Source organism: Rhincodon typus, chromosome 6 (genome assembly GCF_021869965.1).
Source record: "Rhincodon typus isolate 14 chromosome 6, sRhiTyp1.1, whole genome shotgun sequence".
Lineage (NCBI taxonomy): Eukaryota > Metazoa > Chordata > Chondrichthyes > Orectolobiformes > Rhincodontidae > Rhincodon > Rhincodon typus.
In genome coordinates this window covers 1597259-1624780 of record NC_063337.1, presented here as the reverse complement: position 1 = coordinate 1624780, position 27522 = coordinate 1597259, and the positions used below count along the sequence as shown (strand labels likewise).

The 27522-nt window shown below is 44.2% G+C and overlaps 1 protein-coding gene across 1 annotated transcript in view; it reads right to left on the bottom strand.

The window, feature by feature from the left end:
• The window catches only part of slc6a7 (solute carrier family 6 member 7), a 56652-nt gene that overhangs the window by 8631 nt on the left and 20499 nt on the right, over nt 1–27522 (bottom strand). The window contains exons 2-7 of the mRNA XM_048597848.1: nt 17140–17362; nt 7957–8088; nt 6927–7075; nt 4701–4750; nt 4031–4169; nt 2492–2626 (exon numbers count right to left, since the gene is read on the bottom strand). Of these exons, the coding sequence (XP_048453805.1) occupies nt 2492–2626; nt 4031–4169; nt 4701–4750; nt 6927–7075; nt 7957–8088; nt 17140–17362 (828 nt within the window). The remainder of the gene's footprint in view (nt 1–2491; nt 2627–4030; nt 4170–4700; nt 4751–6926; nt 7076–7956; nt 8089–17139; nt 17363–27522) is intronic.

Below are 27522 nucleotides of genomic sequence, written 5' to 3'. Positions count from 1 at the left end.
CTGAAGAAGGGTCACTGGATTTCAAACATTAACTCTGTTTTCTCTCCACAGATTAGATGTACCCTAGAATTCTGTGGGAAGTGAGAGAAGAGATTGCTGGGCCCTTTGCTGAGATATTTGTATCATCAATAGTCATAGGTGAGGTGCCAGAACACTGGAGGCTAATATGGTGCCTCTACTTAAGAAAGTTGGTAAGGAAGAGCCAGGGAAGTATGGATTGGTGAGGCTGACATTGGTGGTGGACAAGTTGTTGGAGGGAATCCTGAATTACAGGATTTACATGTATTTGGAAAGGCAGGGATTGATTAGGGATAGTCAACATGGCTTTGCGCTTGGGAAATCATGTCTCACTAACTTGCTTGAGTTTTTTGAAGAAGTAACGAAGAGGATTGATGAGGGTAGAGCGGTGGATGTGATCTACATGGACTTCAGCAGGCGTTCGACAAGATTCCTCATGGTAACAAGGTAAATCACATGGGACATAGGGAGAACTGACCATTTGGATATAGAACTGGCTCAAAGATGGAAGACAGAGGGTGGTGGTGGAGGGTTGCTTTTCAGACTGGAGGCCTGTGACCAGTGGTGTGCCACAAAGATCGGTGCTGGGTCCACTGCTTTTTGTCAAGTATTTAAATGATTTGGAGGTGAACATAGCAGGTATGGTTAGTAAGTTTGCACATGACACTAAAATTGGAGCTGTGGTGGACAGCGAAGAAGATTACCTCAGAGTATAACGGGATCTTGATCAGATGGGCCAATGGGCCGAGGAATGGCAGATGGAGTTTAATTTAGATAAATGTAAGGTGCTGCATCTTGGAAAGGCAAATTAGGGCAGGACAGATAGACTTATTGGTAAGGTTCTGTGGAGTGTTCCTGAACAAAAAGAGTTGGAGTGCAGATTCATATTACCTTGAAAGTGGGGTAGATTAGAATAGAGAAGAAGGCGTTTGGTATGCTTGCCTTTATTGGTCAGTGCATTGATTATAAGAGTTGGGGGGGTTATGCTGCGGCTGTACAGGACATTGGTTGGGCCACTTTTGGAATACTGTGTGCAATTCTGGTCTCCTTACTATAGAAAGGATGCTGAGAAACTAAAAAATGTTCAGAAAAAATTTACAAGGGTGTTGCCAGGGTTGGAGGGTTTGTGCTTTGGAATAGGCTGAATAGGCTGGGGCTATCTTGCCTGGAGTGTCGGAGGCTGTCCACATCTCAGGAATGAATAGAAAAAATAACTTGTGCCATGTTTTCAGCTGCCTGGGCTCCAAGTTCAGGAATACCATCCTCTCCACATCTTTTCCGTCCTTTGAGACCCTCTTTAATTCAAAACTCTTTGACTGACCTTTGTTCACTTGTCTACTATTGTTTCCTTTCAGTAATGCAGTTACACAAAGTCGTGGTGAGACCACAACTGGAGTATTATGTACAGTACTGGTCACTGTATGTACAGAAGGATATAAATGAATTAGAGGCAGTTCAGAGAGCTTTACCCAGATTAACAACAAAAACAGAAGTTGGTGGAAAAGCTCAGCGGGTCTGGCAGCATCTGTAAAGAAAAAATCAGAGTTAACGTTTTGGGTCCGGTGACCCTTCCTCAGAACTGGACCCGAAATGTTAACTCTGATTATTTTCTTCACAGATGCTGCCAGACCTGCTGAGCTTTTCCGGCAATTTCTGTTTTTGTTCCTGATTTACAGCATCTGCAGTTGATTTGGTTTTTCACCAGTTTAACACCTGGAATGAGTGGGTTGTCTTATGAGGAAAAGTCAGGCAGGCTTGGCTTGTATCCACTGGAGTTTTGAATAGTCGGCAGTGACTTAATTGAAACATCATGAAGAGACTTGATGGGTGGATGTGGAAAGGATGTTTCCTCTTGTGGGAAAATCTAGAACTTGGGGTCATAGTTCAAATATAAGGGGACACCCATTTAAAACAGAGATGAGGAAACACTTATTCTCTCAGAGGGTTGTGAGTGTTTGGAACTCCTGCTGAAAAAAGGTGGCTAAATCTGAGTCTTTGAATATTCTTAACGTAGAAGAAGGCAGATTATTGTTTAGCAGGGAGTGCGAAAAGTTATCAGGGACATGTGGGAATGAGAATTTTACACAAAATCAGACCAGCTATGATCTTATTAAATGGAGGAGCAGGTTCCGGGGCTGAATGGCCGACTCCTGCCCTAGTTCATTTGTGCTTATGTTCCTTATGCGGTTGACTTCCTTATGACAATCCACAAAGGGATATTTTTACTATGTTAAAAGTGCTATCCAAATGAAAGTTGTTATTGTTGTGAGGAGACATTGAGGATTACCACAGTGAGATTTTTTTTGTAAGTCAGTGGTTTTCAGGAGCAGCGGTAGTCAGGAGGGGGTGAGAAAGTTCCTGCCCAGGCCCAGGTACAGACAGAGTCAGAGTAGGAGATATTTTTACACATCAGAGAAAGAGAGAGAGAGTTGAGGAGGAGGCATGTTGAATAGGCTTGAGATCTACTTTGTACCTGAGCACTCCCCAGACGCTTCCAGTTAGTACTGAGGTAGAACTGCACGCCCTGCAGGGAGCCTTTGAGTGTGGCTCCTCGGATTATCAGCACAATCAGGACCAGGTAGGGGAATGTAGCAGTCACGTAAACAATCTGAAAGACACAGAAAGATGGCAGCACATCAGAGCAAACAAACATTGCAGAGTCGAACCTGTACAGTCCTTGTTTGAGGGAGTCTGGCTGCTTTTTTATCCACACAGTTCTTCAGACACTGGGATGGGCCTTTCAGATAATAGAAACAGGATTCAAGTTAGCTCAGGGTGAAGGAGTGCACATCTTGTCATTCTGTGATCAGTAGAGATCTGAGTGGATCCAGTCTACAACAACTTCAAGCCAGTTCCTATTGAATTTGGTCCCATACATAATCCAACTCCCATTGGCAGGAAGATGCCAAGATCACTGATGTAGCATTGGTGGAGTTTTGAAGTTGGTGTGAAGGTAGTTTGACTGAAACAACACCTGCCAGCAGTACAGAGTCTAGGAGTACACAAGGGAAGGATATTGATAAGAAGATTACAGGGTAGAGATAGATGTTGAACGTAAAGTTATTATCCTGGAAAGATATAGAAACTAGAGGCAAGAGTAGGCCAGATGGCCCTTCAAGCCTGCTTGGCTGTTCAATATGATCATGCTTGATCCTCTAACAGAAGGCCATATTCCCATTTTCTCCAATACACGTTGAAGCCTTTCTTGAATATATTCAGTGACTTGGCCTCCACAGCCACCTGTGGTGGAGAATTTCACAGGTTCACTTACCTCTGATCTGAATGAAGAAACCTTTCTTCATCTCAGTCCTAAATGGTCTGCCTGTATCCTGAGTCTGTGTCCCCTGGGTCTAGACTCCCCAACCAGGGAACACACCCTCCCTGCATCTAGTCTGTCCAGCCCTATTGGCATTTTATACGTTTCAATCAGATCCCCTCCCATCCTTCTAAACTCCAGCAAATACAAGCCCAGTCGAATCAATCTCTTCTCATAGACAGTCCTGCCATCTCCGTATCAGCCTTGTGAACCTCTGCTGCACTCACTCTTAGGCAAGTAGGTTCTTTCTTAGGTAAGAAGACCAAAACTATATGCAATACTCCAGGTGTAGTCTCACCAAGGCCCTGTATAACTGCAGTAAGACATTCCTACTTCTGAACTCAAATCCTCTTTCAATGAAGGCCAACATACCATTTGCACTCCGAATTGCTTGCTTCATCTTCATTCACTGGTGCAGAAGAACACCCAGATCCCTTTGTATATCTACACTGCCCAATATATCACCATTTAAAGAGATGGACGAGTATTAGTTGGTGAGTTAATATATGAGGCCGCTGGGCTTTGATGTAAAGGTTAATGGTTAATGGGAGATGAACTGGTGTTGATGGAGGGGTAAAGCAAGTGGAGGGACAGATGTTGATGGAGTGTTAACATACTGGAGAGATGGCTGTTGATAGGAGGGTTAATGTAGTGGAGTCATGAGCGATAGTGGGCAGTTCTCTGTGATCAACTCACCTTGCCTGAGCTGCGAATCCCTTTCAGACAGCACAAGAAGATAATGACCCAGGCAGCCAGAAGGCAAATGGCCAGTTCCCACCGGACAGGGCCTGGGTCATGTAGACCTGAGCTCCTTGACAGTCCCAGGGTACGCTCACTGTAAAACAAGGAACCCGCTGCATCAGATATTTGCAACGAGGCCATCACCAAAACCGAGAACGGCAGAGAAGTAGAATCAGAACATTTACAGCAAATTATAAACCACGGTCATGCACAGTTATACTTAAAATAGAAGCACTCCAGTCCGAGACAAGAATTGTGCTGGACTTGAAATGTTAGCTCATTTATCTCAGATGCTAAGAAACTCAGATACTGATCCATTTCTGCAGCACCTTCTGTTTTTATATCGGATCTCCAGCAACCTCAGTGTTGTTATTTTACTAATGTGCACAGTTGTCACTGGTTCAACATCCTGTGCACTTACTAACGAGGCTGTCATGTAGCTAAACAACAGCAGGAACCTGTGGCTTTAAATGCCCTGTTCCTCTGCTGAAGATTCACTGCAATTCTTATACATGAGAAATTTATGAGATATGCTAAGGTGCTATGTTGTGCAAGTCAGTTTGACCTGCCATCTGTCTAATTAGTGGCAAAAATAGAGTAATAGAGGAGGAAAGAGATCACTTACTTCCAGAAGACTTCACTGGCACTCTGGTGAGTCAAGTTGGCAGTTAAATTCTGTAGGGAATGAGAGAGAGCAGTTCCTGTCAGTCTGTGTGCCAAAGTGCACCTGCAGTGCTAACAGCTCCAGACTCATTAACATTGACCCAGTGACAATGAAAGAACAAATTAATTTTACATCTGAAACTTTGGGTCATTGAATCATTCATTTACCTCATCTCATCTCTAATACTCCTCCTGGTTAAAATTCCGAGTCAGGTTTTCCTGCTAATTAATGAAATCTAACTTAAACACTATGACAGAGGGAGGCCATTGAGCCCATTGAACTTGACCCATCATTCGATTAGATCACGGCTGATCTCCTATCTCAATGTAACTTTCCATTTTATCCTCATATCCCTTCAATGTTGGAATCAATTATTAAGGAAGAGATAGCAGCACATTTGGAAAATCATAATCTAATCAAGCAGAGTCAGCATGGCTTCATGGAAGGGAAACTATTTTACTGCGGTTTTTCAAGGAAGTCTCAACCAGAATGGACAGACTGGAAACAGTAAATGTGTTGTATTTGGACTTCCAGAAGATGTTCGACAGGGTACCTGATAAAAGGTGAAGTCATAAAATAAAAGCCCAGGGTGTTGGAGGTAGTAGATTAGCATGGATAGAGAATTGGCTCATGGGCAGGAAACAGCGAGTGGGGCTAAAGGGTTCTTTTTCAGGTTGGTGACCTGTAACCAGTGGGTTCCAGAGGGATCAGTGCTGAGACCACAACTGCTTGCAACATCTATTAATGACTTGGAGGAAGGAAGTGAATGTACTGTGGCCAGATTTGCAGATGACACAAACATTGGTGGAAAGTCAGGTTGTGAGAGGGATACAAACAGTTTACAGAGGGAGGATGATAGTTTGAGTAACTGGGCAAAAAATGGATAAATGGAGTACCACGTGGGAAAATGTGAAGCTGTTCCTTCTGGAAGGGAGAATAAAAGAATAGGATATAGTTTAAATGTTTAAAAACTGCAGAAAGCTGCAACACAGAGGGAATGGGGTGGGAGGGACTTGTCCATGAAACACAGAAAGCTAGCACACAGGGCAGCAGGTAATCAGGAAGGCTAATGGAATGTTGGCCCTTATTTCATGTAGTTTGGAGTGTAAGAGTAGGGAAGTCTTACTGCAACTGTACAAGATGCTGGGGAGACCACATCTAGAATACTGTGATCAGTTCTGGTCTCTGATTAAAGGAAAGACGTCATTTCATTGGAGGCAGTTCAGACAAAGTTTACGAGGATGATCGCTGGTATTATGAGCAAAGGTTGGGACTGTGCTCACTGGAGTTTAGAAGAATGAGAGGTGATCTCATTGAAACGTATAGTATTCTTAAGGGGCTTGACAATGTTGAGAGGATGTTACACCTTATAGGAGAGTCTAGGACCAGAGGGAATAGTCTTAGAGTAAAGAGACACCAATTTAAGACTGAGGTGAGGAGGAATTTCTTCTCTCATAGGATTGAGAATCTTTAGGACTCCTTGAGACAGACAGATGTGGGGGCAGAGTCCTTGTGTATATAATTAATGCTGAGATAGACAGAATCTTGATCAGTCGGGGCATCGAGAGTTACAGGGAAATGGCAGGAGAGTGGACGTGAGGAATGTTGGATCAGCCATAATCCTATCAAAGGGCAGAGCATGCTCAAGGGGCCAAATGGCCTACTCCTGTTCCTGTTTCTTATGGTCTTATGACAAACTGTAAATGTCTTTAATCCCATTGTTATTGTGAATCTTATACTATACCATTTTTAATTGTGTTGGTGAAATAGCAGCTGAGGGATGACTCAATCTGTGACTTGTTGTGTGGAGATCACCCAGGCTGCAATGCTGCTGCGCGTGGATATCACTGCTCAGGTATGTCTGGTCTTACTGATGCTGAATAAATCACTGTCACCAATAACAGCACCTTTGTCCAAACTCGCACAGTGACCCTGTTGACCTGGCCTCTGTTCTGCACTATGACCCTTCACCCTGCCATGCACTGTGACCCAGGGCTCTGTCCTGCACTCAGATTCTCAGACTGCTACGCACTGTAACCGTTACCATTGACACCACACCCTTTCACACGGTTGTATGTGCTGTGTTGTATGATGTGGGAGGCTCTCTCTATATTCAGAAAATCTCTCCATTCCCAATCATACTGCCTATGGCCTCCATCATGGAATTGATACAGGGGCTCTCCTTACCTGACATAGGTGAATGTTTGCTGGAGCCTCACAGGACCAAGGCAAAGGGTTCTGGAAAGAATTGCCCAGATAGAAGAATGTCCAGGCGATAATCACATTATAGTAAAGAGAGACCAAAGATGCAACAACCAGCATTCCGATTCCAATCCCTGGGGAAGTAGGAAAGAGAATAATGTCAAGCTTCACGGGTTAACAGAATCCTGACAGAATGCCGTTTGTGTAACTGGGGAGGGCCAGGAAATACTCTTCCCATTGGTAGCCTTACAGACATCACGTGTTGGCTAAGGGACAGTTGTGGAGATTGTGAATTTACTCCCCAAAAATCACTCTGGAGCTACAGGTAAATGCAGATTTTCCAAGTCTGAGAAAGACACATTTTAGTATCACCCCTGAAAGCTCCCCGACAGTGTGGCACTCCCTCAGCACTGACCCTCCGACAGTGAGGTGCTCCCTCAGCAGTGACCCTCCGACAGTGCGGGACTCCCTAAGCACTGACCCTCCGACAGTGCAGTGCTCCCTCAGCACTGACCCTCCGACAGTGCAGCACTCCCTCAGCACTGACCCTCCGACAATGCAGCACTCCCTCAGCACTGACCCTCCGACAGTGCGGCACTCCCTCAGCACTAACGCTCTGACAGTGCGGCACTCTCTCAGCACTGACCCTCCGACAGTGCGGCACTCCCTCAGCACTGACCTTCCGACAGTGCGGCGCTCCCTCAGCACTGACCCTCCGACAGTGCGGCGCTCCCTCAGCACTGACCGTCTGACAGTGCAGCGGTCCCTCAGCACTGACCCTCCGACAGTGCGACGCTCCCTCAGTACTGACCCTGTGACAGTGTGGCGCTCCCTCAGTACTGAATCTCTGACAGTGCGGCACTCCCTCAGTACTGACCCTCTGACAGTGTGGCACTCCCTCAGCACTGACCGTCTGACAGTGCAGCTGTGGAAATGTAGCCAGTTTGGAGTGAGGTTCTCTCCTAGAACAGGTTAAACAAGTGGATTAAAACCAGGAGCTGTCAATATACAACACCTTTCAGCAGAGGGCAGCATTTCCACACATGTATTGGTCCAGCTCCTCCATACTGTCCCAGACTGAGCTCCATCAGGAAGAGTGGCAGACCAGTAAATAGCATCATAATGCAGTATGGAATCAGGAAAGCACCTGGAATGGAGACAGAGAGCAGGATTAGAAATACATCTGGAATAGAGAAAGAGGACAGGGTCAGGAACACACCTGGGATAGAGAGAGAGAGAGGACAGGATCAGGAACACAGTTAAAGTGGGGTTCGGAAATCCTTAATGTAATCAAGCGATGTCAACCTGATTTTGTGAAAGGGATATCATCTTTGACTAATTTATTGGAGTTGTTTGAAGTAGTAACAAACAGGGCGGACAAAAGGGAATCGCTCAAGGTTTTCCAGAATTTATTTGATACATCAAAGGTTACCACATAAAATAACAGCACATGGCATTGGGCGCAGCACATTAGTATAGACAGAAGATTGGTTTATTGTGAAGGGAATGGGATTAAAAGTTGGGATGTTTTGCTACAGTTGTGTAGAGCATTGGTGAGACCACATCTGGAGTACTGTGTACAATTTTGGTCGCCTTCCTTAAGAAAAGTTGTTAATGTGTTAGAAGCATTTCAGAGAAAGTTCATTTGACTGATATGTGGGATAAGGGAGAGGCTTATCTGACAAGGTAAAGTTGGATAGACTAGGCCTGTTTAGAAAAATAAGGGGTGATCCTATTGAAGCATATAAGATTCAGAGGGGACTTAACAAGGTGGGTGTTGAAAAGACGATTCCCCTTGTCCTTGTAGGAGAGACTGGAGCTGGTTTAAAATTAAGGGGTCTGCCATTTATCACTGAGACAAAGAGAAATGTTTTTCTCTCAGATGGTCGTTAGAGCTTTGGCTCTCACTTTCCCAGAGAATGGTGGAGGCAGAGTCATTGAATCTTTTAAAGGCAGAGGGAGATAGATTCTTGACTAAAGATGGAATCAAAGGTTACCAGGGTTAGGTAGGAAAGAGGAGCTGAGGTCACAATCCGATTAGCTGGCCAGATCATGGCCGTGATCTTATTAATAGGCGGAACAGGCTGGAAGGGGCTGAATAGCCTACATCAGTTTATAATTTGTATATTTGTATATGAAAGAGTTCCCAAATTGTTTTAAAGCTATACTTTCTCACTAAGTTTTAAAAGTGGACGTTGTTGGACAAAAGCATGGCTGCCGTTGGTTATATGATATGAATTGACTTCAATTTCTGGAAAGTTCCAACAGCAATTATAAAGTCAGACACCATTCTTCTGGAACCTCGCACCCTTGCTTTACGTTGGCATTGCAGTCAAGAAACGCCAAAGAATAAGATGCATGGGATCCACAGTGATTTGGCTGCATGGATTCAGAATTGGTTTGGCCATAGAAGGCAGAGGGTACTGGTGGAAAAGTGTTTTTCAGGCTGGAGGTCCATGACCGGTGGTGTTCCACAGGGATCCATACTGGAACCTCTGCTGTTTGTGATATATATAAATGACTTGGCTGAAAATGCAGAGAGGTGAGTTAATAAGTTTGCAGACAATACAAAGATCAGTGAACAAAAACAAAGTTGCTGGAAAAGTTCAGCTGGTCTGGCAGCATCTGTGAAGGTAAAAACAGAGCTAACATTTCGGGTCCAGCGACCCTTCCTCAGAACTGAGATCGGTGGAGTTGTGGATAGTGTAGAGGGTTGTCAAAGGATACGGCAGAATATAATTTAGTTGCGGATATGGGCAGAGAAATGGCAGTTGTAGTTTAATCCAGGTAACTGTGAGGTACTTTGGGAGATTAAATGTCAAGGAAAACTATACAGTTAATGGCAGGACCCTGAATAGCATTGAGGTACAGAGGGATCATGGAGTTAAAGTCCACAGCTCCCTGAAAGTGGCCACACAAGTGGATAGGGTGGTAAATAAAGTGTATGGCATGCTTGCCTTTATTGGTCAGGGAATTGAGTACAAGAGTCAGGATGTCATGTTTCAGCTTTATAAGACTTTAGTTAGGCCACACTTAAGAGTATTGTGTTCAATTCTGGTCGCCACATTACAGGAAGGACATGGAGGTTTGGAGAGGGTGCAGAAGAGATTTACCAGGATGCTGCCTGGATTAGAGGGTAGGGGCTATAAAGAGAGACTAGAAAAACTTGGGTTGTTTTCTCTGGAGCAGAGAGGCTGATGGGAGATTTGATAGAAGTCTATAAAATTATGAGATGTATAGATAGGGTTGATGCTCAGAATCTTTTTCCCAGCGTTGAAATGTCTCATACTAAGGGGCATGCATTTAAGGTTAGAGTGGGAAAGTTCAAAGGAGACGTGAGGGGCAAGTTTTTTACAGAGAGTGGTAGGTGTCTGGAACATGCTGCCAGGGGATGGTGGTGGAGGCAGATACGATAGGGGCATTTAATGGCCTTTTAGATAAGCACATGAATATGCAAGGAATGGAGGGATATGGACCATTTGGCATCATGTTCAGCACAACACTGTGGGCCGAAGGGCCCATTCTTGTGTGGTACAATTCTATGTTGTATAGTGGATAATATCGCTCTGCAGGAGGTGCTGGTAACAAAGAGTAATTAAAATTCGTTAGGCCTGCAAAGGAGCTAATGGCCCATTATCTACCTCATACAGTGACCGAGACAAAGAAAACTTACCTTGTCCTACATGTGATCGTGGTAATAAATCCAACTATCACCCTAAGCAATGAATCCTTGACTGGGTGGGGAGAATGGCAGGGTGGAGGGGGGGTTGGTTTAGGGAAAATTGAAACTAATTGATAAATTGATGCAAACAACACTAACAGCATAAGCAGGATGGGGGCATGCTGTGGGTTGTCAGTGCCTTGCAGATGTGAGAAGGCAGCTCCATGGGAGGTTGAATGTGCTGGCAAACGACCACAGAGAACAGGCTTAGGAGCAGCATCAGGGTGGCACTAGCTGGCTCCACTTCTAGCAACATCAGCCCTAAAGAAACTCATTTGGCCACAATAACCTGCATTAATCTGCACAAGACAGTTTGGCTTGCTGGAATAAACATTAAAATTGCATTCCTGAACAAGAAAATGCATTAAGAAGCCCCTTAATGAGATTAATGGGCAATTCATTAGCAGCAAGGAATTCCTCCTCATCTCTGCCCCAAAGGGAGACCTCTTAGTTTTGAAAATGTGCCTGTTAGTTCTAGATTCCCCAATGAGTAGAAATATCCTCTTAGCACTGGTCCTGTCTAGCCACTCAGAATGCTATATGTTTTAGTAGAATTGCCTCTTATTCTTTCTGAGTTCTCCCTTGCCCAACCTGCTCAACCTTTTCTCACCAAACAAGCTGTTCGTCACAGGAATCAATCGAGTGAACTTCCTCTAAACTCTAACGCAAGTGTACCCCTCCTTAAATAAGGACACCAGATCTGCAAACAGCACCCCAAGTACGGTCCAGTTGGAGTAAGACATCTCTGTTTTTGTACGTCATCCCCCCTTGCAATGAAGGCCAAACATCCCATTTGCTTTCCTCATTACTTGCTGCATGAGGATGCTATTCCCTCTCTAAACATCGCCCCACCCCCCATCCTCCCCCCACCACATCTCACCGTGTTACACCTAACTGCTTACTCCCCACCCTTTTCCTTTCAGCAATCAAAACAACTCAGAATTCTAACATGATCTTCAGGACAACATTCATGGATTCCTGCTCACACTGGGTCCTGGCATCTCCAAGATCAGGAATACAGCAGGATTTGCACTAGATAAATATTCAAATCTGTTTGCTGCTTTTCTATATTACCCTCATTCTGAAAACGCTGCCATCTGTTCAACCACAACAATTCACATTTTCAAAGCACCATCAAAGTTAATAAAACCCCTTCCAGCGCTTCTCAGGAGTGCTGGAAAATATTTGAGACTGGGCCATCTGAAGACATATCTGGACAGACATCTAAAAGATTGATCAAAGAGGTAAGTTTTAAGGGTTGTCTTAAAACAGGAGATAGGGGTGGAGAGGTGTCAGGGGGGATTTCCAGAGCCTGGGGCTCATGCAGCTGAAGGTGAGGCTAGTACATTGCTCAAAAGACCAGAGATAGAGAACTGGAGTGTTGAGATAGAGAATTGTCTTTCTTATTCACTCGTGGGTCATGGGTGTTGCTGGCTGGTCAGCATTTCTTGCCTGTCCCTAGATGCCCTTGAGAAGGTGGTGGTGAGCTGCCGACTTGAACCACTAGAGGCCATGTGCCCACAATGCCGTTTGATTTTGACTGAGTAACACTGAAGGAATGGTGATATATTTCCAAGTCAGGATAGTAAGTAGCTTGGAGAACTTGCAAGGGGTGGTGTTCCCATGTATCTGCTGTCCTTGTCCTTCCAGATGGAATGATGACCAAGAGGCCAGAGTTAGAGAGCCTAAAGGATGGTGAAACTGGAGGAGACTAGTGATAGGGCAAGACCAAGTAGGGAATGAAAGAGTGTACAGAAAGTTTAAAATTGATGAAGTTTTTGACTGGGAGTCAAGACCAGGCATCAACCACTGAGGTGAACACAGATGACGTGATAAGTGTTAAGACAGTAGCAGCAGAGTTTTGAAAGACATCAAGTTTACAGAAAATACGATTTGGACACAGGATGTCAGGAATGTGTTGGAATAGTCAAGTCTAGAGTGAGTGAAGGTGCAAATGATGATATCAGTAGTGGATGAGCCAAGACAGAGATGCAGACAAGTTATGCAGGAGGAAACACACGGTGTTAGTGATGGCACAAACATAGAAACATAGAAGATAGGAGCAGGAGGAGGCCATTTGGCCCTTCAAGCTTGCTCCACCATTCTTCATAATCATGGCTAATCGTCCAACTCAATGGCCTAATCCTGCTTTCTCCCGATAACCATTGACCCATTCACCTCAACTGCTATATCTAGTCACCTCCTGAATACATTCAATGTATTGGCATCAACTACTTCCTGTGGTAATAAATTCTACAGGTTCACTACTCTTTGGGTGAAGAAATGTCTCCTCATCTCCGTCCTAACTAGTCGATCCTGAATCTTCAAACTATGACCCCTGGTTCTGGACACACCCACCATCAGGAACATCCTCCCTGTATCTACCCTGTCCAGTCCTGTTAAAATTTTATAAGTGTCTATGAGATCCCTCCTCATTTGTCTGACTTCTAGCGAAAACAATTCCAACCTGGTCAATCTCTCCTCATATGTCAGACCCGCCATCCCCACATCAAATTGGTAAACCATCACTGCACTCCTTCGAGAGCAAGATCATCCTTCCTCAGAAAAGTAAGATCAAAATTGCACACAATATTCCAGGTGTGATCTCACCAAGGCCCTATACAACTGCAACAACACATTCCTCCTCCTGTACTTGAAATCTCTCACAATGAAGGCCAACATACCATTTACCTTCTTCTTTAACACCTGCTGCACCTGCATGCTTACCTTCAGGTGAATGGTGTACAAGGACACCCAGGTCCCGTTCCACACTCCCCTCTCCCAATTTACAGCATTCAGGTAGTAATCTGCCTTCTTGTTTTTGCTTCTGAAGTGAATAACTTCACATTTATCCAAATTATACAGCATCTACCATTGATTTGCCCACTCACCCAACATCTCCAGATCATGCTGAAGGATCTCTGCATCCTCGTCACAGTTCACCCTCCCACTCAACTTGGTATCATCTGGAAACTTGGAGATGTTACATTTTGTTCCCTCATCCAAATCATAACTATATTTGCGAATAGCTGGGGTCCCAGCACTGATCCCTGTGGCACCCCACTAGTTACCGCCTGCCAATTTGAAAAGGAGCCATTAATTTCTTCTCTTTGTTTCCTCTCTGCCAACCAGTTTTCTATCCATCTCAACATACTTCCCCCAATTCCATGTGCTTTAATCTTGCACATTAATCTTTTATGTGGGACTTTGTCAAATGCTTTCTGAAAGTCCAAATATACTACATTGACGGGCTTCCCCTTGTCAACTTTACTAGTTACATCTTCACAGAATTCCAACAGATTTGTCAAGCATGATTTCTCCTTCATAAATCCATGCTGACCATGTCTGATCCTGCCACTGCTTTCTAAATGTGCTGCTATAAAATCCTTGACAATGAATTCAAGATTTTTCTCCACTACTGATGTAGGCTCACCGGTCTATAATTCCCTGGCTTCTCTCTACCTCCCTTTTTGAATATTGGAGTGATATTAGCCACCCTACAATCTGCAGGGACTGTTCAAGAATCTAAAAAATCCTGGAAGATGACCACCAATGCATCCACTATTTCCAGAGCTACTTCCTTAAGTACTCTGGGATGCGAATTATCAGGCCCTGGAATTTATTGGTCTTCATTCCAAACAATTTTCCCAGCACCATTTCTCTACTAATATTGAAATCCCTCAGTTCTTCCCTCTCACTAGATCTTGCAATCTCCAAAAATTCTGGTACATGAAGTCAAAAGCTCTTTCTGATGCTGTTGCCAGGGAGATGGATGGAGTTGGTCACTTGATAATGGAGTTTGGAGTGAGGAATTGAAAACAATGGCATCAGTCTTCTAGATATTTAATTGGAGGAAATTTCTGCTCATCTGGCACTGCTGTGAATTGTGCTGAGGCTACCAGAAGCAGGAACTGGGCTTTACGAGCAGGACAAATTAAAACTACAATAGGACGAAACCACAGATCAACAGAAGTAGGAACTGGTCTTGGAAACATCTGGAGGTGATGGCAACAGAAGCATGTGAGGATATGTCAGCTGACAATGAGTGAGCATTAGGGGCGGATCTTGGAAACAGGATTTAACCACCATCCAAAATGTCAATCGGTAGTGAGAACCTAGGTCAACCACTTCTGGAAACAACCCTGACCCAGAAGTGCAGCAAAGCAGCAGAATCTCCAAAGACCAGATTGATCATCTCGTGTGTTAATGGGTGATATTTTGTCCAAGTTGTAAGCGCTTGTATGTGTTTGAATAAATTAGAACTTAGTCTTGTATCAGTCTGTGTGAGTGAGTGCCATTTGACAGGCACGACACATATCACTTCCATCATGGCTCAACCTTCTAAGCTCCACGTAACAGAAGCTGAGTCTGTGAGATCTCTTCTCATAACTTAACCCTTTCATTGCAAGGATCATTCTGGTGAATCCATGCTGGGGCTAATACCTCTTTCCAGAAGTGCCACATCTGGTTTTTACACATTGCTGCAGGTGATATTTAACCAAGACTAGGTACAAATGGTACAACACATTCATTTTTGTATTTATAGAATCATACAGTGCAGAAGCGACCCTTCAGCCCATCAAGTCGTCTGCATGGACTTCAGTAAAGCATTTGATAAGTTCCCTCATGCCAGACTGGTACAAAAGATGAAGTCACATAGTATCAGAGGTGAGCTGGCAAGATGGATACAGAACTGGCTTAGTCAAAGGAGACAGAGGGTAGCAGTGGAAGGATGCTTTTCAGAATGGAGGTTTGTGACTAGTGGTGTTCCACAGCCATCAGTGCTGGGATCTCTGCTGTTCGTAGTCTACATAAATGATTTGGAGGAAAACATGGCTGGTCTAATTATTAAGTTTGCAGACGATACGAAGATGAGTGGAGTTGCAGATGGTGAGGAGGATTGTCAGAGGATACAGCAGGATATAGATCAGTTGGAGGCATGGGCAGAAAAATGGCAGATGGAGTTTAATCCAGACAAATGTGAGGTGATGCATTTTGGAAGGTCAAGTACAGGTGGAAATTATACAAGGAATAGCAGAACCCTTAGAAGTATTCATATGCAGAGGGATCTGGGTGTGCAGGTCCACAGATCACTAAAGGTGGCAGCGCAGGTAGATAAGGTAGTAAAAAAAGGCTTATGGCATGCTTGCCTTCATTGCAAGGGGCATTAAATATAAGGATAGGCAAGTTATGCTGCAGCTTTATAGAACTTTAGTTCGGCCACACTTGGAATATTGTGTATAGTTCTGGTTACCACACTACCAGAAGGATGTGGAAGCTTTGGAGAGGGTACAGAAAAGGTTTACCAGGATGCTGCCTAGTATGGGAGATTTTAGCTATGAAGAAAGGTTAGATAGACTGCATTTGTATTCACTAGAAAGCAGGAGGTTGAGGGGTGACCTGATAGAAGTTTATAAGCAGTTTTGGGCCCCATATCTCAGGAAAGATGTACTGGCCCTGGAGCGGATTCAGAGGAGGTTCTCGAGAATGGTCCCAGGAATGGAAAGCTTAACATATGAGGAACGTTTGAGGACTCTGGGACTATACTCATTGGAGTTTAGAAGGATGAGGGGGGATCTAATTGAAACTTACAGAATACTGAATGGGCTGGACAGGGTGGATGTTGAGAAGATCCTTCCACTGGTAGGAGAAACCGGGACCCAAGGGCACAGCCTTAGAGTAAAGGGAAGACCTTTTAGAACGGAAATAAGAAGGAACTTCTTCTTCCAGAGAGTGGTGAATCTATGGAATTCACTGCCACAGAAGGCTGTGGAGGCCAGGTCATTGAGTACATTTAAGACTGAGATAGATAGGTTCTTGATTATCAAGGGGACCAAGGGTTACGGGGAGAAAGCAGCAGAATGGGGTTGAGAAACGTATCAGCCATGATTGAATGGCGGAGCAGACACGATGGGCCGAATGGTCTAATTTCTGCTCCTATGTCTTATGGTCTTACAAGATTGTGAATGGCATGGATAGAGTGGGAAGTATGAGGCTTTTTCCCAGGGTAGAGGGGTCAATTACTAGGGGACACGGGTTCCAGGTGTGAGAGGGGAAGTTTAAAAGAGATGTGTGAGGCAAGTTTTTCACACAAAGGATGGTGAGTGCCTGGGACGTGCTGCCAGAGGAGGTGGTGGAAGCAGACACAACAGCAGCATTCAGGAAGCACCTGGATGAATACATGAATAGGAAGGGAATAGAGGGATACGGATCCTGTAAGTGAAGACAGTTTTAGTATGAAAGGGCAAAATGTGTCAGTGCAAACTTGGACGGCCGAAAGGCCTGTTCCTGTGCTGTATTGTTCTTTATTCGTTGAGTCTGAACTGCATAGTCCAGACCCAACAGCATGAAGGGGATGGGACAGTGTGAGGTTTGGCTGTAGCCCAATGGGGAGTACTGCTGAGACACTGAGCAGAAAGGAGTCGAAACAGTGAAAGATGTCGGCCACTATCATTCAGATGGAATGCTGCTTCCTACCTCCTCCATTGCGATAGCAGAGATAGGGGAACCTCCAGACATTACCCAGTCCCACGCAGTATCCAATACAGGACAGCAAGAACTCATGCTTCCCACCCCAGGTGCCTCGGGAAGGCAGTGCCTCAGGTGCAGGCGCTGTGGTCTCGGATGGGGGTTGGGGGTCAACAGCTTCCTGGGTCCTGACATTGTTCTCCAAGCTCCCGCAGTTTAGAGTCACACTGGCCTGTACAGGAGAAACAGATCGATGGTTGTTAGCAATGTAGGCATAGTCTAAGATTTTACACAGAATTGTTTAAAATGTATAACGCAGACACAGACCATTTGGCCCAGCCAGCTCATGTTGGTGTTTATCCTACATTCAGCCCTCCTCCCATTCTTCATTACCTAATTCCACAGACAATGGAGTTCAGCATTCAGCCCATCGAACTTGCTCTGCCATTTAATGAGATTGTGGATGATCTGAATCTGCTCAACTCTGCTTTTCCCTCTTTTCCCGTAACCCTCAATTCCATCACTGATTAAAAAGTTGTCAATTTCAGCCTTGAATATATTTAATAACCCAGGTTCCACAGCGTTCTGCAGTAAAGAATTCCACAGATACACTACCTTCTGAGAGGACATATTCCTCTACATTTATGTATTAACTGGGCCACCTCTTAGTCTGAGATTATGCCCTTTGGCCCTATATTCTCCCATAGGGGAAGCATCTACCATGTCATGCTCCCTAAGAATCTTACACATTTCAATAAGGTCACCTCTCATGCTTCTAAAAGCCAATGAATACGAAATGAATGTACTGAACCTCTCCTTATAATCAAATCCATCCATACCCAGGATCAGTCAGGTGAACTGTTTTTGGATTGTCTACAAGGCTGGTATATCTTTCCTTATATAAGGGGACTGTAACTGTTCACAGTATTTCAGTTGTGGTCTGACTGTCTTTGCATAGTTTTAGCAAAACCTCCCTACTTTTATACTCTCTTCCCTTTGAAATAAAGACCAACATTCCATTGCCTTTTCTGCTGAAGTTGGATGATGGCTTTTTGTGACCATGGATGAGGACTTCCGAATTCCTTTGTGCTGTAGCTTTCTGCAGTCTATCTCCATTTAAATAATATTCAGCTCCTGCTAAAGTGCTCACATTTCTACACATTTTATTCTATCTGCCAAGTTTTGCCACTCACCTAACCTGTCTATCAGCTGGATTTCTCACTGTCATAGAATTGTGCTGTATAAATATCACACAGTTGATTGGAGGACAAAAATGTGGTGAAAAACAACAGAAAGCTAAAGCTGACGTCAAAGTTAATTAAAAGCGAGAGATAAGCCTCCTTTCAAGGAGACACAAGCAAACCTTAATGAGTTAACTGATTAAACTGACTGGAATAGATGACACGTTTGTGATGTTTCCAAGAGGTCAACCAATCAATTCCTTCAGACTGGATGCATAGCTTCTTTGTAAGAAAAGAGTATGGAGCAAGCTTGCCTCACAGCGCAGCTAGCTAGCTTGAGAATGAGGTTGTTTGACCAACGGCTGGGACAGAGCAGGCTGATCACCTCTCCAGGTTTGATCTTCAGGTACATCCATGTAAAAGGTTTCACTGGTGATTGTAAGCATTGTATAGGTAAAACCTTCGCAGTAATTTTCGGCGTGTACTTTGCTTCAACAAAGAACATTGGGTATATTCCGTTGTTTGAACTGCCTCAGATGGGAATAAAAATCTGCATTGGCCGATAGTTGCCTGTTATTTCATCACCCTCCCTTTTTGAATAAGGGTGTAACAATTGCAGTTTACTAACCCTCTGGAAATTTTCCAGAGTTTAAGGATTTCTGGAAGATTGCTACAGTGCATCCATTATCTCTATCGCTACTTCCTTTAATATCCTAGGACCTCAAACATATTGGTCTTTAGTTTCAAAAACAAATTTGCTGGAAAAGCTCAGCAGGTCTGGCAGCGTCTGTGAAGGAAAAAACAGAGTTAACGTTTCGGGTCCGGTGACCCTTCCTCAGAACTGATGGTGGCTGGGAAAATGTCAGTTTATATGGAGAAAATAGGGAGGTGGGTGGGGTAGGGAGTAAACGATAGGATAGAGCCCAAAGAGAGAGAGAGACAAAGGAGTTGCTAACGATCAGGCTGGGAGGGTGAATGGTTGTTAATGGGGCTGTTAGTGACTAACAACAGGGGGTGTGTAATGGCAGGCTATGTGGTAACAAGGCCTGGTGGGTGGGGTAGGGGCCTGGGACACTGTTCCTGATTTACAGCATCCACAATTCTTTCAGTTTTTATTTGGTCTTTAGTTTGCTTAGTACATTTTCCTTAGTGATAGTTATTGTGTTTTTTTCCTCCCTCCATTTGTTGGTTGATTATTTAGCATTTTTGTAACTTTATCCACTGTTGTCGTGTTCACTTATAATACATTTATACTGACAACAATACAGAATCTTATGGATTAGTGTGTCCAATTAAATGCTGGCTGTCATCTCAATGGGGTTGGAACACAGCACCATGGTAGGTGGAGCAGTAGAAACTCTGCTACATCTGGAGTAACAACGGTCAGTTCTGGGTCCTGAGCTCAGGACGGAGATATTAGCCTAGGTTCAGAGTGCAATGCAGGTTCACCAAAATGTTACTGGGATAAAGGTTTTAAATTACAAGGCTCAGGTTAAAATTACAGCTGGTCCCTTCCCCCAAAATGCTGCTGAGGCTGAGCACCAATTGAAAATTTCACAATTGACATTGATAGCTTGTTATTAGACAAGAGTATTAAAGGTTTCTGAATGAAGTAAAGATGAAGTTAAGGTGTCAATCAGTTCTGATTTAAGTGACTGGCTGAACAAGCTGTTCCTGCATTACACAGGAGGAGATCCATTTGTCTCATTGTGCCTGTTCCATCTCTTTAAAAGAGCTCCCAATTATCTCCAATCCCTGCTTGTTCTCCAATTCCCTGCAACTTTATGCCTTCAATTATTTATCCTATTGAATCTGATTCCACCACCCTTTCAGAAAATGCATTCTAGATCACAACACACTGTACAAAAAAAACCTTCTTGTTTGGTTCTTTTGAAAGTTATTTTAAACCTAGGAACTCTGATAACAGCACTTCCACCACTAGAAACTCTTTCTGTCAGCCCACTCTATCAAAGCTCCTCTCAATTTTGACCAGTTCCACCAAAGTTCCCTTTAAACGTACTCCAACTATCTGTCTCAACTCCAGTACTGACTGATAGTGAGTAACCTGTTCTAACTGCTCTCCGGGTAATACCCTCAGGACATCCTCAAACCTATATTAGTCGATAAATTACTGACAAAATGCTATTCATATTATTATTTAGTAAATAGATTAGGTTTGAAAATTGCTCAATGAGCAGGAAACAGAGGGTATGGTCACTTTCAGGTTGAGGAGAGGTAACAAGGATGGGTGAGATGGGTCAATGGGCAAAAAGTTGCTGAATGGAATTGAATGTGGAGAAATGTGAAGTTGTTCATTTTGAAAGGGAGAACAGAAGAACAGAATATTACTTAAATAGTTAAAAACTGCAGAAAGCTGCAATATAAAGGAACTCGGGGACACTTGAGCACTGAACACAGAAAACTAGCACACAGGGGCAGCAGGTAATCAGGGAGGTTAATGGAATGTTGGTCCTTATTTCAAAAGGGGGTTGGAGTATAAGAGTAGGGAAGTTGAAATAACCGCACAGAGACTGGTGTCCCATCACCAAGTCACGTTTTATTTACTTGTGCACATTACACTGGCTGTAGCCAGCCAGCTCAGAGTCAGTCTCTGAACTGAGGAGATTCTGAATCTCCTGTTTCTATTGGTCAGCCAGGGGTCCCTGATTGGTCCAGGTTAACAATCCCAATTAAGGATCTCACAGTCAATGGATCCACCTGGTTCCAATCACTACAGTAGACTTACTGAAATTGTACAAGGTGCTGATGAGACCATATCTGATGTACTATGAGCAAAGGGTAAACAGGGACTCTACTCACTGGAGTTTAGAAGAATGAAAGGTGATCTTATTGAAACATCTGGGATTCTTAAGGGACTTGACAGGGTAAAAGCTGAGAGGATGTTTCCTCTCATGGGAGAGTCTAGGATCAGAGGGTATAATCTCAGAATAAAGGGGCACCAATTTAACGCAGATGAGGAGGAATTTCTTCTCTCAGAGGGTAGAGTCTTTAGGAACAAAAACAAAGTTGCTGGAAAAGCTCAGCAGGTCTGGCAACATCTGTGAAGGAAAAAACAGAGCTAACGTTTCGGGGCCAGTGACCCCCCCTTAGAAGGGTCTTTAGAATCTTTAGAGTCTTTAGAATATCTTGCCACTGACAGCTATGTATGTGTTTCACAGAGAGCTTCTTGTCAATTAAAAGTACTTGTGTATATTTAAGCTGGAAATAGATAGTTTCTTGATCGATAGGGGAATTGAGGGTTATGAGCATAGAACATAGAACAGTACAGGCTCTTCGGCCTACGATGTTGTGTCAACCTATTATCCTACTAAGGTCAATCTACCCTGCATACCCTACATTATACTATCCTCCATGTGACTATCCAAGAGTTGTTTAAAAATCTCTGAAGTATCTGACTCCACTACCACTGCCGGCAGCGCATTCCACACACCCACCACTCTCTGTGTGAAGAACCTTCCTCTGACATCTTCCCTATACAGTCCTCCAATCACCTTAAAATTATGTCCCCTCTTAACAGTCATTTCCGCCCTGGGAAAAAGTCTCTGGCTATCCACTCTATCTATGCCTCTCATCATCTTGTACACCTCTATCAAGTCACCTCTCATCCTTCTTCGCTCTAATGTAAAAAGCCCTAGCTCCCTCAACCTTTCCTCATAAGACCTGCCCTCCAGTCCAGGCAGCATCCTGGTAAATCTCCTCTGCACCCTCTCTAAAGCTTCCACATCTTTCCTGTAATGAGGTGACCAGAACTGAACACAATATTCCAAGTGTGGTCTAACCAGAGTTTTATAGAGCTGCAGCATAACCTCGCGGCTCTTAAACTCAATTCCCTTGCCAATGAAAGCCAACACACCATACGCCTTCTTTACAAACTTATCAACTTGGGTTGCAACTTTGAGGGATTTATGGAAGTGGACCCCAAGATCCCTCTGTTCCTCCACACTGCTGAGAATCCTGCCATTAACCGTGTATTCTGCATTCAAATTTGACCTTCCAAAATGAATCACTTCACACTTTTCTGGGTTGATTTCCATCTGCCACTTCTTTGCCCAGCTCTGCATCCTCTCAATGTCCTGTTGCAACCTACAACAGCCCTCCACGCTGTCCACAACTCCTCCAATCTTCATGTCATCGGCAAATTTACCAACCCACCCTTCCACTTCCTCATCCAAGTCATTCATAAAGATCACAAAGAGCAGAGGTCCCAGAACAGATCCCTGCGGCACACCACTGGTCACCGAGCTCCAGGCTGAATACTTCCCATCTACTACCATCCTCTGTCTTATATTGGACAGCCAGTTTTGTATCCAAACAGCCAAATTTCCCCGAATCCCATGCCTCCTTACTTTCTGAATGAGCCTACCATGTAGAACCTTATGGGGAAAGGGCAGGAATGTAAACATGAGGAAGACTGGAACAGCCATTATCCTATAGAATGGCAGAACAGGCTTGAGGGGCAGAATGACCTACTCCTGTTCCTATTTCTTATGGTTGATGCTGGGCCTGAATTATTTACATAAATGACATGGATGAAGGAACCAAAGATACATATTTTTAATTAACCTGTTCATGTATGGTCTGACACACGGCTGGGGCAGGTCTAACTTGAAGCCAGATCACCTGGCCCAAACAGGGACATGAGTCTCTCCAGGAATCAAATGTATGGCTTCTAAATTTGCTCATGACACAAAGCTAGCAGATTATGTTGTGAAGAGTGCATAAGGAGGCAACAAAGGAATATAGTTAAGGTAAGTGAGTGGGCATAAATTTAGCAAGCAGAGTATAATGTGAGAAAGTGTGAACTTACCCATATAGACAGGAGAAACAGAAGCAGCACATTATTTCAATGGAGATAAGTTACAGAAGTCTGTATACGAAGGGAACTGGCTGTCTGGTGCACAAAACACAAAAAAGAATTGCAAGTACAGTATGTAATTGGAAAGACAAACAGAACATTGCCACTTATTCCGAGGGAAATAGAATGTAAAAGACGGCACATTTTGCGGTAATTAAACTGAATGCTTGCTGAAACTGCAGCTGGAATACTGTGTACACTTTTGATTTCTTTATTTTAGGGTAGGATGTATATGCGTCAGATGCAGTTTAAACAGGTTTCACTCGACTGATGCTGAGATTGGGGACACTTTTATGAGGAAAGATTGGACAGGGTGGATCTGTATCTACGGGTATTTAAAAGACTGAGAAGTAACCTAAGACCATAAGGCCGTATGATGTAGGAACAAAATTAAGCCATTGGACCCATCGAGACTGGTCTGCTATTCAATCACATCATGGCTGATCTGATATTCCTCGATCCCACTTTCCTGTCTTTGCCCCATCCCCGAGTCCCTTACTGAATAAAATTCTGTCTATCTCAGCCTTGAACATACTTCATGACCAAGCCTCAATAGCCCAATGTAGTAAAGAATTCCACAGATTCACTACCCTTTGAGCGAAGAGATTCCTGTGACCAGTGATGTGCCACAAGGATCGGTTCTGAGTCCAATGTTGTTTGTCATTTATATCAATGACTTGGTTGAGAATACAGAAGGTATGGTTAGTAAGTGTATAGATGACACCAAAATTGGTGGTATAGTGGACAGTGAAGAAGGTTATCTAATATTACAAAGGGATCTTGATCAGATAGGCCAATGGGCTGAGAAGTGGCAGATGGAATTTTAATTTAGATAAATATGAGGTGTTGCATATTGGTGAGACAAGCCAGGGCAGAATTTATACAGTTATTGGTAGGGCCCTGGGCAGTGTTGTTGAACAGAGGGACCGAGAAGTACAGGTTCATAGTTCCTTGAAAGTGGTGACAGGGTGGTGAAGAAAGCATTTGGCATGCTTGCCTTCATTGGTCAGAGCAATGAGTATAAGAGATGGGACATCATATTATAGCTGTACAAGATATTGACGAGGCCACTTTTGGAATACTGTGTACTATTCTGGTCGCCCTGCTATAGGAAGGACGTTGTTAAACTAGAAAGGATACAGAAAATTAATTTACAAGGAAGTTGCCAGGTCCAGAGGGTTTGAGTTATAAGGAAAGGCTGGATAGGCCGGGACATTTTCACTGGAATGTAGACGGCTGAGGGGTGACCTTATGGAGATTTATAAATTCAAGAGGGGCATAGATAAGGTGAATAGCCATGGTCTTTTCCCCAGGGTAGGGAAATCCAAAATGAGAAGGTTTAAGGTAATAGGAGAAAGATTTAAAAGGGACCTGAGGGGCAATCATTTCACATAGAGGATGGTGCGTGTATGGAATGAGATGCCAGAGGAAGTGGAAGAGGCAGGTACAATTACAATATTTAAAAGTTATTTGCACGGGTATATGAATAGGAGAGGTTCAGAGGGATTTGGACCAAATGCAAGCAAATGGGAACTAGTTAAGTTTGGGACACCTGGTCAGCAAGGCCAAATTGGACTGAAGGGTCTGTTTTTGTGCTGTATGACTCTGATTCTTTATCTCTGTTTTAAATGTCTGAATCATTATTTTGAGATTATATCCTCTGGTCCTAGACTCTCTCACAAGGGGAAACAACATTTCCACATGTACCCTGTCAAGTCCTCTAAGAATCTTGCATGTTTCAATAAGGTCGCCTCTCATTCTTGTATAATTCAATGAGTATAGAATCATAGAATCCCTACAAGTGTGGAAACAGGCCCTTCAGCCCAACCAGTCCACACCGAACCTCAAAGCATCCCACCCAGACCCACCCTGCTATAACCCACCTAATCTACACATCTCTGAACACTACGGGCAATTTAGCGTGGCCAATCCACCTAGCATGCACATCTTTGGACTGTGGGAGGAAACCGGAGCACCCGGAGGAAACCCACGCAGACACGGGGAGAATATGCAAACTCTATACAGACAGTTGCCCGAGGGTGGAATCAAACCCGGGTCCCTGGCGCTGTGAGGCAGCAGTGCTAACCACTGAGCCACCGTGCTGCACCGTATGGTCCAAGTCCACTCAACCTCTCTTCATAAGACAGCCCTTCCGCACTTGGTATCAGTCCAGTGAACCTTCTCTGGACTGCCTCCAATGCTAGTCTATCTTTGCTGAGATAAGGAGTCCACAACTACTCACAGTGCTCCAGATGCGGTCTGACTAATGCCTTGCATGTCCCTACATTTAGCAATGAAGCACTTCACCTGACGAAGGAGCAGCGCTCGAAAAGCTTGTGATTTCAAATAAACCTGTTGGACTTTAACCTAGAGATAGTAGGAGCTGCAGATGCTGGAGAATCTGAGATAACAAGGTGTAGAGCTGGATGAACACAGCAGGCTAAGCAGCATCAGAGGAGCAGGAAGGATGACGTTTTGGGCCTAGACCCTTCTTCAGAAAATCACTTTAACTTGGTGTCATGTGACTTCTGATTTTGTCCAACCCAGTCCAACACTGGCACCTTTTTTAATATTCACTCATGGGATGTGGGCAGCTCTGGCTAAGCCAGTATTTATTGCCCATCCCTATTTGCCCAGAGGGCAGTTAAGAGTCAACCACATTGCTATGGGTCTGGAGTCTCGTAGTTCAGACCAGGTAAGAATAGCAGTACTCCTTCCCTAAAGGGAACCAGATGGGTTTTTCCAATAAACGACAATTATTTCATGGTTATCATTAGACTCTATATTCCAGTTGTTTTCATTGAATTCCAATTCCACAATCTGCTATGGAAGGATTTGAACCCAGGTTCCCAGGACATGAGCTGCATTACTGGATAAACAGTCTAATGATATGGGGCCATTGCCTTCCACATCAGGGCTACATTTATTTACACATGAACAGTCCTTGACTTTAGCACTGCCTCATTCAAAGTCAATTACCAGAATGTCAGCATCTCTGACAGTTCCCTTTTAATATGTCAGCCAGGGCTCCCTTACTGACCAGATTAACAGCCCCAATCAGGGAACTCATATTCCAGGAGGTCCAGCTGGCTGACCTCATTACAATCACTATCTCCCAACCTACATGAAGATTAAAGTCACTCATTACTAATGTACTGCCTTTTTTACACACTGTCATGATGTTTTAAAGACTGTACTTTTTTTTTGTATTTTGACTGTAGACTTTTTTTTCTATTCACTTTTGGGATGTGGGCATCGCTGGCTGGCCAGCATTTTTTGCCCATCCCTAGTGGTGGTGAGTCGCCTTCTTGAACCACAGCAGTGCTCCAGCTGTGGGTTGACTCACAATGCTATTAGGGAGGGAATTCCAGGATTTTGACCCAGTGACAGTGAAGGAACGGCGATATATTTCCAAGTCAGGATGGTGAGTGTCTTGGAGGGGAACTTGGAGGTGGTGGTATCTCCATATGTCTGCTGCCCTTGTCCTTCTAGATGGAAGTGGACGTGGGTTTGGAAGGTGCTGCCTGAGGACCTTTGGTGAATTTCTGCAGTGCATCTTGTAGATAGTACACACTGCTGGTACTGAGCGTCGGTGGTGGAGGGAGTGGATGTTTGTGGATATGGTGCCAAACAAGCGGGCTGCTTTGTCCTGGATGGTGTCAAGCTTCTTGAGTATTGTTGGGGCTGCACTTATCCAGGCAAGTGGGGAGTATTTCATCACACTCCTGACTTATGCCTTGTAGATGGTGGACAGGCTTTGAGGAGTTAGGAAGTGAATTACTCGCCGCAGTATTCCTAACTTCTGGCCTGGTCTTGTAGCCACTGTGTTTATGTGGTGAGTCCAGTTGAGTCTCTGGTCAATGATAACACCCAGGATGTTGATAGTGGGGTTCTGAGGAAGGGTCACCGGACCTGAAATGTTAACACTGTTATCTATTATGCTGGTGACCACTGGAGGAGGCCAAGATGGATCATCCACTTGGCACTTCTGGCTGAAGATTGCTGCGAATGCTTCAACCTCATCTTTTGCACTGGGCTCTTCCATAATTGAGGATGGGGATATTTGTGGAGCCTGCTCCTCCAGTGAGTTGTTTAATTGTCCACCACCATTCACAACTGGATGTGGCAGGTGCAAAGCTTAGATCTGATCCGTTGGTTGTGGGATCGCTTAGCTCTGTCTATCACTTGCTGCTTTCACTGTTTGGTGGCTTCAGCAGGTTGATACCTCACCTTCAGATATGCCTGGTGCTGCTCCTGGCATGCCCTCCTGGACTCTCCATTGAACCAGGGTTGATCTCCTGGCTTGATGGTAATGGTTGTGGGGAATATGCCGGG